The sequence below is a fragment of the Drosophila subpulchrella genome, chromosome 2R, assembly GCF_014743375.2.
Source record: "Drosophila subpulchrella strain 33 F10 #4 breed RU33 chromosome 2R, RU_Dsub_v1.1 Primary Assembly, whole genome shotgun sequence".
Lineage (NCBI taxonomy): Eukaryota > Metazoa > Arthropoda > Insecta > Diptera > Drosophilidae > Drosophila > Drosophila subpulchrella.
In genome coordinates, this window is record NC_050611.1 from 5,683,706 (window position 1) to 5,697,097 (window position 13,392).

The 13,392-nt window shown below is 43.1% G+C and overlaps 1 protein-coding gene across 1 annotated transcript; it reads left to right on the forward strand.

Moving 5' to 3' along the window:
- Positions 1-11,829: 11,829 nt before the first annotated feature.
- On the forward strand, positions 11,830-13,073 carry LOC119550625 (chymotrypsinogen B). The gene is made up of 4 exons (XM_037859455.1): positions 11,830-12,059; positions 12,113-12,158; positions 12,220-12,374; positions 12,428-13,073. Exons 1-4 carry the CDS (start codon positions 11,843-11,845, stop codon positions 12,865-12,867), a joined length of 858 nt encoding a protein of 285 aa, XP_037715383.1. The 5' UTR covers positions 11,830-11,842; the 3' UTR covers positions 12,868-13,073.
- The last annotated feature ends 319 nt before the right edge of the window (positions 13,074-13,392 follow it).

The following is a 13,392-nucleotide window of genomic DNA, read 5'->3' on the forward strand; positions in this document are numbered from 1 at the left end:
TGCGATAAGATCCAAATTAGAATATCCATAATTCATCGTGTTTGCGGGGCGCTTTCAATGCGAGCTGCTCTTTGCCGGCCATGTTTGTTGGGGGCTCGAGGCCACTTTCTCCATGAGGGCGCTCTTTAATCGATTTTAAGATCCTAGCAGACATTCAACAAAGTTATTTAAATAAATATGAAAGGCTTATACTCAAAATAATATCATAGGTGAGCTTAAAAGTAGAATTCTACATTCAAGTTTATTTAAAAAGGCTTACATTTTATTAATGACATCTGTAAATGAATCGAAGAAGTTGCCACATTGACTGACCAACTACCGTATAAATGCAGCACATTTTCCTGCTCCTGGAAACACTTTTCCACCCGTGAACACCTGTGTTTGCTTTTGAGCTTAGCGCCAGCAGCCCCAAAGACAAAAACAGCTTCACACGCTCAACTCCTGTCGGTGTCCGTGTCCGGAACTCCTTGTTCCATACTCCAAACTCCATACTCCGTACTCCCTGCTATATGCTTTATGCTCATGCTCGTGAGTTGGTCCGCAGGTATTAAGGTCAGAAGTATAAAACATGCAAAGCTGCCCGCCAGCCTCACCTCGAATCCTGGCCGGAGGGCAGTAAAGGCAGGCAGTCCATCACAAAAACAAACACCCGGCGAGTGTTAAGCGACTCGGACTGCGATTCCTACCAAGGGTTTAACCCGGAACCGAGATAGCTGCTGAATCATAGTTTTACAGTTCGGTACAGTGGTTTTATAGTAAGTAGAGTGCTAAGAAATTGACTTTTTGAGATATAAATGTAATGAAAGCGGGGTAAAAGGTATTCTTTAGAAATGGTATTAACGGAATAAACCTTTCTTATTAATGATTTATTTTTAATGTTTACTAAATCTATGATTTGAACCTATTATTCAAAACTTAGATATATAAAACTAAAATACAAAATATTTATTTATTTTTGATGAAAAGCTCAAGTAAAGTCAATTTAAATAATTACAAATTGAGAATATAGTAAATCATTTATGGATATATCTTTCAAGTACACTTAACACTTTATGTTATAAAATTTGTTTACAATATTTTAAAAAACTCTCTTGCCAACCAATTTGTTTCAGTATTTTCCTGTTTTGAAGGCTTTTATCACTGAGCATGTTTCCCAGAAGCCACTCTTATCAGTCCCAAATTTTATAATTTCCTTTGAAGAACGTAATTAAATACCTATCTCAGCGGGCAGCTGAGGAGCCTCGACCTAACATCAGTATTTTGGCTGTGACTGTACTGGCTCATAGTTCGGAATTCTCTGATGTTGCGCCCATAAATATGCTTCACTTCGGCGTTGGTCCCTCCACTCCTTAACCCCACACTGGCCCCAGTGCTCCTTTCGACCTCCCCACCCTCGGACTTTGATGTTTTCGCAGCGAAGGGAAGCAGTTTAGACGGACATATTCCCTTGTCATTTGCGGTTGCTCTGGTTTCCGGTTAACACGCACACACACCAACACAGGCGCCATTGCACACACACACTCATGCATATGCATATGAAAGTGTTCACGTGTGAGTGTGTTAGCCTGTGTGTGTGAAGTTTGGCTTGTCTGTTTTGATCCCTTGTTAATAATATAAATGATGATTTATGACCCTCCAAGGAGGACCAGTGGAGCCACAGCGATTGTTGTGGGGTCAGCGGTCAGCGGGGGGTCAGTGGTCATGGGCGGGGGCGGTCAAGGGGCCCGTGCGATAGACAATGGCCTAATGAATTATTGATCAACTTAAAGATGGCTGCAACTTTTAGCCTAATTGTCAATTACCCTCCAAGACAGTTGAGCAAACTTCCAGCGATTGTCGTTTCCCATGGCTGCCAGCGAATTTCGCTTAGCCAGACAGCATACAGAGCTTATCCACCCCCCCTCTTTTGGCAGTAGAAAATATTTAAAGCATTTGCCAGCACATTAAAATCGAATTTTGCATAGCAAAACAAGGAAATAACATAAAAAATGGAAACCACACCGAGGGAAAGTCGAGCGCAAGGAAGAGCTTGGAGGGCATAAAAAAGCCACAGGGCTCGGTTCTGTGACCCACAGCACAAACAGTAACAAAAACAACGAAAATTTATGCAAACGAATTAAATTGGCAGGCTGGCAGGAAGCCAGGAGAACCCGCCCGAATCAGAGAAAACAGGACCAGGACCTGCGAAACCAGGACTAGGATCAACGCCCCCCGCTGATTGCGCCTGCCAGAGCATAATGATATAATACATTATTTTCCCAAATTTAAATATTTGCCCGCACACACCTTTGCTCGAGGTCGAAAACAATCCACTTACGCACGGCCGATAAGCCAAAGGCCCCACGGCCACCATTTTTGCCAATTATCCCCGGCCAAATCGATCCCAACAAACAGTCGACCTAATTGGTATGCCCCCAGAGTTCAGATCGTTTACGCAACATCCAAACATCCAGCAGCCAACAGCCAACAGCCAACGAGCAACGCCGCCTGCTTATGAAATTGAAAATTGCACAGAGCGACAATAATTCATTTCCACGCATAGGAGGAGCGTAGGCCATGGCTATAGCTATGGCCATATCATAAGTCAGACTCGGCCCAGAAATATAACAACAGGCGACGCATGCCAAGCACATATATCATGCTGCCAGTTGAGCGTGAATCGAAATGGAACTGGAGCTGGGAACCGGGTGCCAAATGGGGGGTGAATGCAGCGAAATGAAAATAAACAAGCCAGAAAGCGATTTGTGGTGGGGAAAGGGGAAACCGGGGAAGAGCAGAAGACTCTGGAGGCGGAAAAACCACACTGAGAATTCAAAAAAATCAAATAATACAACATAACATTTCTCATAAGAATTTATCAATTTTAGAAAGAAATCTTTTAGTACTACCAATCAACAATAAATATCAAAAATCAATGATAAAGGTGTCTAAAAGTAGGCATCACAAATATGAATTTTTAAAACTTGCATAATTTTAGACACTTGTTACGTCTAAATTAATTATAAAATTAAAATGTGCAACGATAATATTAATTTTTAAATGTTGTTTCATAATTCTAGACACTTTTTAGATTAATTTAATTATAAAGGTGTCGAAAAGTATGCACTAAAAATATTTGTATATTTTGTTGCATACTTTCAGGCACTTTTATAAGTGATTTATTTACTCACAATCACCTGAAAAATCTACAAACAAGTGACTTTAAATCATTGTAACTTTCTTTAGCACACCTGATGACTATTCAATTTAAAATATATTTAAATCCAGGACTAGTCAAATTCAATTTCAGTGATAATTTTCAACAATCAGAGGATTTTTCTTAAATTGCGAATCAGTTTCCTTTATGCAGAAGTATTTGGTTTCATAACACGATTGCGACATGATTTCCCCAGCAACTAGAGGAATGCTTTCTTTGAATGATTACGGGCAGTGGGGAAACTCCGTCAGCCAGCTATTTCTCGGAATCGGGAGCTCAGGAATTCAGACCCAAGGAGAAGTCCGTGGCGAGAAATTCAGGAGTGAATGAGTGAATGACAGGAAAGTAGCCCGCTGTGCCGCTGTTCCCCTTCCGCTTCCCCTCCCCTCCCCTCGACGAACCACCATTGTTGGCAACATGGCCGTGTCCTTAGGCCAATGCATTTGATTGTGTTTGTTGGCTCACACAATGGTGTGTGTGTGTCTGTGTGCGTGTCGTTGTCTTGACTTCCCGGGGAATTGTTGCTGCCGTGTTCCCATTTACATGTGCCCCTGCCCGATCCTTTTCGTCCTGCTCGTCCTGCTCTTCTTCTTGCGGCGGGCCCATAACACGGTTATTGCATTAAGTAAAGTTGTAGCCTAGATTTGAACGCCTCCCCTCCCCCCACACAGCCACCCCTTCCCAAGGACCTTCGCTTTGTTTAAACATTCAACGTTCATTACTTCTCCTTCGGCAGTCCCCGGTTTTCCCTACCCTCACCATTTTCCCTGGCATTTCCTGGCCACCCCCCAGTGAACGCCCGCTGCTGCATATTTAATAAAGTTTTCAGTTAATTTTCATCATTCGCATTATTTTCGCGGCACATGCGTGTTAACAATTTATTCCTCGGCGCCATCCATTCATCTTTTTTTTGGCCCGCAGCTTCCTAAATATTTATGAGCCAGTTTGTAGCTCTTCAGCGCGGTAAAATGTGTATATTTTTAAAGTGCAGCTTTAAAGCCTGCTTCTCAAATGCCAAACGCTATCTATTATAGTTCGACACACGCGTAATTTGCCAACGGATAATGCGATAATAATAATTTGATAGTCTGCGCTGATATAATTAATAGTGACAAGCTGGCGAGTCGACGGCTAAAATGCTTAAATGGGAATGGTTTTGTGGACTGTGGATTTTGGGTTGATTGGTTTGAGGTGTGGCTGGGTGGACTTGGCCCGTTTAAATAGGGGCCGTGACACGACAAAGTCATCCTGGCTGACATTAACAAGCGAATGCGGCATTGTTGCTCCCCAAAAATACCAAATACCGATTTCGAACGTGGTAGCGGAAGTGGAAATGGAAGTGGGAGCTGGCAGTCCCGATCCCAATGAAAACATCCCATTGAATGGCACGAACGGAACGTGTTCGCCGGAAAAAGCGAAAAACGAAAACAATGTCAAACACATCAAAGTCAAGCAGCGATTTCCCAGCCCCCAAAAAAACACCCACTCCTATGCAAATGGCAGGCAAATCAACTGAAAAATCACAACAAAAAGTGCCAGCAAAAAGTATAAATGTTCGAGGGAAGCGCCGGGGCCAAAAACGATGGCTGTGAAAAAGTAAAAGGCAAAAATGTTGGGGGAAAATTGCAGTTTTCGGCAAAAATGGAAAACGATGTCAAATGCAAATTGACAGCTTTCAATATCAATTCCAAAACAATCGGCGAACTGCACGCGAGGGAAATGAAATGCCGGCGAGAGCGAAGTAAAATCAATTTTCCCCGTCACGAGTGCAGCAGACAGAGAAGAAGACGTCTTTCGGGGCATTTCGCACTGACTGCTCTCGCCATGTAACACTTCAACTTCATTCGATTTAAGCCATCATGGCCATTCAAATGCAATCAAACGGCTTGACAGGTTAAATTAATTAAACCGGATTTATGTGGATACTCAGGATATCAGTGGTGGACAGAGTCTGGCTCACTTTGCTGTGGGTTCGGTTGGGTTTGTTTTGTTGCTTTTGATGCGGTTTCCACTCGTCTTAGTCGCATTTCCGGGATGCCAAAGACCAAAGGCCAAAGGCGAAGGGTCCTAAGCCCAAGAATCATCTCATCTCAACTCATCATCAACGGAGTGCAGCTGATGTGTGTGCGGTTTGACTACATTTCGCAAATTACCCTTGTGGTGAACGCTGCCCGTCACTGTTTGTCAATGGAATAAGTATTTAATCGCAAAATGAGTAATTTGCATAAATTAACTTGGCTCAGGGACTGACTTGGGCGACTTTACTGACTTGGCTGACTGCATTTGCATTAGCAGCGATAAGGTTGAATCAGCATTTAACTTCAACCCACCCCTCCAATTTCCATTGGTCCTTTTTCCCCCGCTGGGAAAACTCCACAACTCGTTATCTCGGTATCCGCAGGAGCGGATTGAAGTCGAGAAAATTGCGCAACTTGCTGCATTTCAACGGCAAATTATTAAACCTGGGCAGCAGAGAAGGCTCCGAGGAAAGCGGAAAATCGGAAAATCGGACCGAGGCAACATAATGCGAAGGGGCATAAATTCAGGGCATAAATTTCAATGCCCCTTGTGCGCATTTTTCTTATCGGCAGGAAATTCCATGTAAGAGTTCGCAGACGAATCGAATCGAATGGCATGGAATCGATCCGGGGGAAATGGCAACGTTATGAAAATTATGAGGGGTCCACAAGGACGGACCATCGATTTTTGCTCAAGTTCAGGGCGGAAAAAAGAAAATATTAACGGAGGGCAGAGCTGGAAAAGTCATTCGAGCGTTGAGCCGTGGATTTGTAATTACGGGATTAGTCCTGCTCATCTTCGATTGGCTCGACAAACACCAAACCATGTGCAAACACCGACGACCACGACACGTGACCTCTGGCCGGGATCTAATTTGCAATTAGATATGTTTTCCAACTCCCAGTCAGCGCCTTTGAAGTGGATGATAAATTCAGTGGGGTGCACAAATTATGACTCCCCTCGTCTTTGGCCGCTTCTGGCCATCAATTTGTTAACAAATCTCGAAAACAAATCATCAAACGCATCAGCTCACGCGATTTAAATGAAGTGGCCGCAGTTTTTTAAAGACCAGTGGGGTTGGGTGAGATACGAATGCCTGGCAGTCGGAAAAGTCTGCTTTCCATTCGACTGATTTTCCAGAGACGCAGCAGCCAGCCATGACGAATGCGGGACTCTTGGCCCGGCTCTTTCCGCCGTTTCTGTTGGGGAATTCATGAAAAACTTGGCTGCCTTTGAGGGCTCTTGTATTGGGATTTAAGCCAGATTCTCTGCTCCGCTGTTATTCTTTATAATTGCGCATATGACCCCGATTAATACAGTTCGCTGAGCAATTCGCCAGCCGACTCTGCTGAACTTGGCCTGTCAGTCCGTCGTCTTGGCCTTGTCTAAATGGCCCAAAGTTGTGGGCCACTGGGGCGAAGATTCCGCTGCCGGATTCCAGTGACAATTGATGGCTTAATAAATGGCAATTAACTGACATTGATGTAGCGTACTTTGGAGTGTAAAACTACTTTGCGGCCATAAATCAAAGGCATCGGTCTCTATCCATCTTTCGGGCCTACTCATTTGATAAAAGCCAACTTTGACGCAGGTGTGCATTTGAGCTTTTCGATTACCCATCAATTTTGTAGGTGTTTTACAGGGAGAAAAATTAAATATCATTCTTACTCTCTGATAACCAAATTATATGAATCGTGTTTATAAGAAATCGCAGAAATCACAAGGGTAAACCGTGATCACAGGTGTATTAAAGTATGCAACAAATATGTTTTAGGATAAGAAATTGCAAAAATCATTAAGGGCAAGATCGTAATCACTTATAGAGGTTTCTAAAAGTATGCATCAAATATGTTTTAAGATCGAAAGACAATGTTCTTATATTTGCAGTACACTTTTAGACACGTTTTAAATTGATGTTTATAAGAAATCCCAGAAATCATTAGGGTAAGGTCGTAATCACTTATAAAAGTGTCTTAAAATATGCATCACATATGTTTTAGATCGAAAGACAATGTTCTTATATTCACAGCATACTTTTTGACACATTTTACAGTGATTTCGAAATAATACTGAGATTTTCGACAAACATTACAAAATTGTAATACAACAAATAGTGTTTTAATTGATATTTATCTGCACTTCGAATATTTTCCCCATCCTAATTACTCTGCTTTTTTCTCCGTGTGGCCTTGGCTCCATTTTAATCTGGTAAGTGAATGTGTCAACTTTTTCTCACTTTGTTTGTTTGGCCTGCACCACGCACACCCCAGGGACACTGGGCACAACAAAGGCAGCCAACCAACTACCAACAATGGGTCTCATTTGGGTTGTTTTTCTTGGCTCACGACGTTCTATTATTCATTTCAATTTGCGTGTGTGAGTGGGGAGAAGGTCCCTCAATGGTACGGGTAGATTTTTCATCAGAGTTCACACACCAGCCCACAGAGGTCAGTGAAAGTTTGCTATTCTTTTTCGCCAGCTCGTTTATTAGATTGTACCTACGTCCCAGCCGCCCTGACCATTTCCCCGCCAGCTGACACATCAAAAAACTTGCCATCGGCTGTTCCTGACAAGTCGATGTGAAGTGCCATCGATGCCCGAGGCCAGGGGATTGCCAGGAAAACTGAAACTGAAACTGGGGGGGCTCGAACTCATAAACACAACAAAGTTTTTTCGCCCCCCCCCCCCTTCCTGTCGAAGTTGATCCGCCGAGGGGAGTTCATTATGGCCAACTAGCTGCTGCTGACCACAAAACCGGGCAACTGAGCCAGGATAAGTCCGGTTTTTTGGGTTGCGTGCAGCTCATAAAACTTGTATGGATCAGAAGAAGGGCTGCCAGCTAATGTCTTTCTAATGGATATCCTGCTGGAGGGTCCATCAATTGTGGGCAAGTAAATATTTTGTTAACATAATTGCATAAATCACAGTCAATTTTTCATATCGTGCGATAATTTCAGCCGGCACACATGACTCCGTGACTCCCTGACTCCCACGGCAAACATTGACTGGCAATGGCCCCGGTAATGATGGCGTTGGGTAAATAAACTGTCAGTTTGCATGACTGCCGCCATCACTCATACGCCCCCATGGCTGCCTGGCTGAGATTGTGCGCCCAGCGAATTACCACGCTCGTACGCACTTCTGGTAAACAGCAACGGCAACATCAGCCAACAGCCACCAGGCAGACAACAAATGAAGTTTGGCGCTTCCGTTTCCGCTCACCGCCTGGGCCATATGCAATCATAATGAAGACATTTCCGGCTCATTGAACACCCAAGCAACAGCTACAACATCATAGCCTAATGAACCCATAAGCGTTGCACATTGGACGGGGTAATTTGACCCCAGTTCAGTGCATATTTAAATGTTTCGAGATTTCAGCTTTGCCACAATCGACAGCTTAACAGTCGAGTTCATTGCTCATCAGGTGGTAATTGGCTATGAGGTTGTGGCAAATGACTTGCGGTAGCTATGGGCACAAACATCAAGATATCATTTAAAGGAAAGACTTATTTAAATGTACAGAAAATTTAAAGAAATTAAACAAAGTCGTGAGGTATGTTCTTTTCTCCTCTTGATAAACTAAATGCAGGCTTTAAACTTAATACAGCAATGAAATTAATGAATTGAAGGCAATGGACCTTACCTTTACTTTGATTTCCCGATTAAAGACCTTACTTTTACATTGTTTTCCCGATTTAAGGACCTTACTTTTACTTTGCTTTTCTAAGGCCCGATTCGTTGTCCTTATGATAAAAAAAGTATGTTTCAAATTTAGTAAAATTATGAAAGCTTAATGCTTAAAACTTTAAGCTGCAAGAGATCTTCAATCAAAGTTAGTTTACTTCAAAGTGCTATATTATGGTTAACTATATAGCTATTTAATCAAAGCAAACCCAAATGAATCTTTATAGAAAGGGTATGGAAATGATAGAAGCAACTTCACATAAGGCTGTACAACCCATGTTCGTCTATGGGAATAATTGGCATGGCCACTGATTTCGTATGCAGATTGAAAAGTGTTCGATGGAGACCCACCGACAATCGTTGCAATTCCTGGGCAGACAATAAATATCTGCGCTGGCTTCCCGGGAAGCACTTTAAAATTGATTCTGCTGAGCTCTCCCCTAAGCGCTCCCAAGTGCATGCTACCTATCCTATCCCTGTCCGCCACTCCAACTCCGTCCAAGTCGTCCATGTCCTGGCCCAAACAAGACACGACAAATTGCCAGGAGAATGCCTTAGGAAAATGCTACCGACCAAAAGTGGGCATGGAGACGGCCGAGGGAAAAAGCCTGGGAAAACTTATGCGCATTGGGCACAAGTCAAATTGCATTTAAAGTGACAAATGTGCCTGGCTTGTAAGTGGGTGGCTCAAATGGTGGGTGGGTTTTTGTAGGGACAGAAATTGACCAAACACGTGCTAAAAATATTTCCTTGGCAAACAAAAACCAAATGCCAGTTAACTTCCTTTCTTCATTCATTTCCCGCAGCAAAACAAGGAGCAGGAAAGACCAAAGGAAGCGAAAGCATTTTTCATGCTTTGGTCAACTGCTACGCCCACACTCACATACGCCCTGGAATCGGGGGCGTGGCAGTCGCTGGCAGTGCTGACCCGGCATTAGAATTTATCGCTGTCAGCACTTGGGGGGCGAAAAGGGGCGGGGCACCTTCTTTTTTGCTTCTTTCCTATTTTCCCAAAGTGGGCGGAATCGAAACGTGCCCGTCCCCATCCTTCGTGCATGTGACATGTGAGTTGGGGAATTCGAAGTTCGGGGTGGTGAAAAAACAGCAGCAGAAAGCCAGAACACCTTGAGGGCGCTTGATTAATGGCATTGTTCGCCTGTCTGTCAGCGAGATCCATTTGGGCCGACATTGATAAGGCGCGGCGGCTTAAAGCCAACTTTGCTGGTAAGTATCCGCATTAAGCACCAATTAGTTGGCGCCCAACGTGGGGCATTCAGCATTCAGCTTTCAGCCCATTCTGCGGCTCTATAATTTGGCTTATTAACAGTGCGTGCAGCGTGTACTGGCAATTGTTATTGTTATTGCCGACAAAGTTGCACACAATACAAAGCGCAGCAGCGGCAGCTCAAGCCAAAATGATGCTGGAAATTAACTCAGAAATCTGCTGTGAGCTCATTGTCAGCAGCCAAAACTTTTCTCGGGCACGATGAAAGTTGGCCCAGCACAACTTTGCCAACGAGAATGCAAAAACTTTTCGGCGAGAATTACAATCGTGATAAAAATTATGAAAATATTTGGAGTGCTCAAGTTCTTGAACGACAACTTGGCGTGGCCACGTTGACTGGCTGCCTGCTGGCAAAATGTTTGCAAATCAAATCCAATTAAATTACATAAATGTTGCAGGGCAGGAGAAATGGAGATCCTCTAGTCTCCTATTAAATTAATAATATTCCGCAGTGCATAAAAAAGGTACTCGCCAGGCAAAAAAACAGCATTTCCACCTGCCCGAATGCCAATGTTCGATGGGAAAACTTTTGTAATCAAACTATTTGAATTGAACAAGCGTACTCACACACAGGGGGAAATGGGAATTCATACAACTATTTTGTATTGGAGAAACTCATAAATCTAAAAGAAAACTATTGGAGCCCAGAGAATCGAATCGAGACAGAAACTGGGACCTCAACTGCCTTTGGGCTGGAAAATGGAAATGGTAAAAGGGGTTTGGGGAAACAATGGCAAAGTTATTTGCTTATTTATGCAGTGTGCATATTGAACTCTGGGTGCCCTCGTCAAAATGCAGCTGTCTTCCGCCCGATGTGCCCCACTTTTCGACTCTCCTCAAGTCCTGCAAAAGTGAAAGACAGAGCTCAAGGGCCACCGAACGCACTTAGCGGCCAATTAGAAAAGTTCTCGAGGAAATCTCGGCTCAGCTCGAGAGATTTTCCGGCCATATCAGACCGACTTGATGTCTGTCGCAATATTTAAACGTCTGCTGTAAATATTTGATGCCTAATTGAATCATTCATTCGACTGCCGTTGCTCATTGCCACGCCCCTTACCCCCCCCCCCCCCCCTCCGCCTCTCGAACGGGTTGATTTGAATAAATTTGAAATTCTGCTGAGTCTGCCTGTGCCAGCATTTAGTGTGTCTGTCAGTCGTCGCCCATCGCAAATTTCCTGGCTGCTCTGCATTTCTGCAGCTGCATTCGACACTGGAAATGCCAGTGGGCGTGGCTGGTGGAATGGGGGCTGTGGGCTGGTTGGGGGCTGGGGGCGTGGCATTGACTTGGGGTGGCATACTTTGCGGCGCATTATGCGGCGGAACGAGAGAATTGTGCAAATTAGCGGAGCGCGTTTGCACTTGCTAGGCACTCATCAATATTTGCACTTCAATTAGTGACGATATGACAAACAGTGCTTACACATTCGCGCATTTTCCAGCATTTTCATGCAGATGAAGCTGAAAAGGTTTAAAATATCAGAGTATCAATTTAATTTACAGAAATAGAAGCAAGGCGTTCCCGGAAAAGAGATTGTTAATGCTTACTTCGAAATATAATATAAATTAATGCTGATAAGCAGCTGAATAAGAGATTATAACCGATGAATGTAAGCTCTTATGCTATCAGTACGTTCGGAGTTCTCAGGGAAGGAAGATATGGCTGTTTTCCTCGCTATTTTCGGGATCGTTTTTCTTTGGCCAGGGGCTTTGGCACAGTTCCTGGAACCCAATTGCGGTCTTTCGGGCATTACGCCTAAAATAATGCATGGTCAGAATGCAGAGCACGGAGAGAATCCTTGGATGGCATACATTTACAAAACTAACAATCAAAGTGTAACTGAGTTCGTATGCGGCGGAGCTCTTATCCACAAAGGTTAGATACCACAGATTGATAAGTAATCTATAACTTAAAACTATATTTTTCAGAATTTGTTTTGACTGCAGCTCACTGCATTGTTAATGGCGATATTCTGTAAGTTCTGTTATTGAAACCAAGAGATAATCTTTTATATGATAAGCTCCTTTCTTTCTAGTGCCGTGCGTCTTGGAGAATATTTTTCCCAGATCAGGTCCAGTACATCCTGGGATTTTGCAGTGACCAAGGCCTTTCGAAATAAGCATTATAAGCAAGCAGACCATATCCATGATATAGGGATACTGAGGGTGGGCCCAGAAGTGCAGTTTAACGGTAAGTTATGCACTCCATTGTTGGAAAGGTTTTCTATAAAGTATTTTGAATAGCCTTCATCAGACCCGTCTGCATTCTTACGGATCCAACAAAAGTTCCCATCGTCAGTGCCTACAAAGCAGCAGGTTGGGGTAAAACGGAGTACGAGAAAACAGCAAGGGTGTTACAGACTTTGGAACTGAACGAACTGGATGCATCCGATTGCTATAACGCGTTTTGGGTAAGGACAACCGAGACCCAGATCTGTGCAGGACATCCCATCGGGGATACCTGTATGGGCGACTCTGGAGGTCCATTGGTCCACCAAGCTTCTATTGATGGTCAACTGCGGTACGTGCAACTTGGAATCGTTAGTTTCGGCAGCACGGAGTGCCGAAGTCCGGGGGTGTATACTCGAGTAACCAGCTATATCGATTGGATCCTTAAAGTTGTAAATAATTACTCGGTACACAGGCGAACGAACATCCAATTTAGAAATGAGCCAAGAAAATAATAAAAAGGGTTTTGTTATAGTTAAAATTCTAAGTTCTCAAGAAATCTATCTTAATATTGAGGAGTGGTATTCATATTAATATTCGCCACTGATTATATGCATAGGTTTTGATTTTGTGGTATATTTTAAGGTGTAAAGAAATTTAAAAAGTCTCCGTACCTACTGGGCCAGAATCTTAAAAATATTTACAAATTCAAAAATTTCAGGAAATCTATTTTCATTTATTTTTTAGATCTTCATATTAATATTCTCCCCGGATAGTATAAATACATTTCGATTTAATGGTTTATTTTTAGAGGAAGTAAAATGAATAAAGGTTAGGTAAAAGGCAAACATAGAAAATAATATTTGGCAAGCCAAGGTCTAGAGCTCTTTAGTTACAAAAAACTACCCAATTGATGTCCAAATTTGGGGATATTTTTTTCTACGACTGGGAGGAAGTAAATTTCAGCTAGAAATTTCTCATAATTCACATTTTTATTGCCGCCCGGATGGTCGAAACTTTGTCCATTTCCTAAGCGCTGA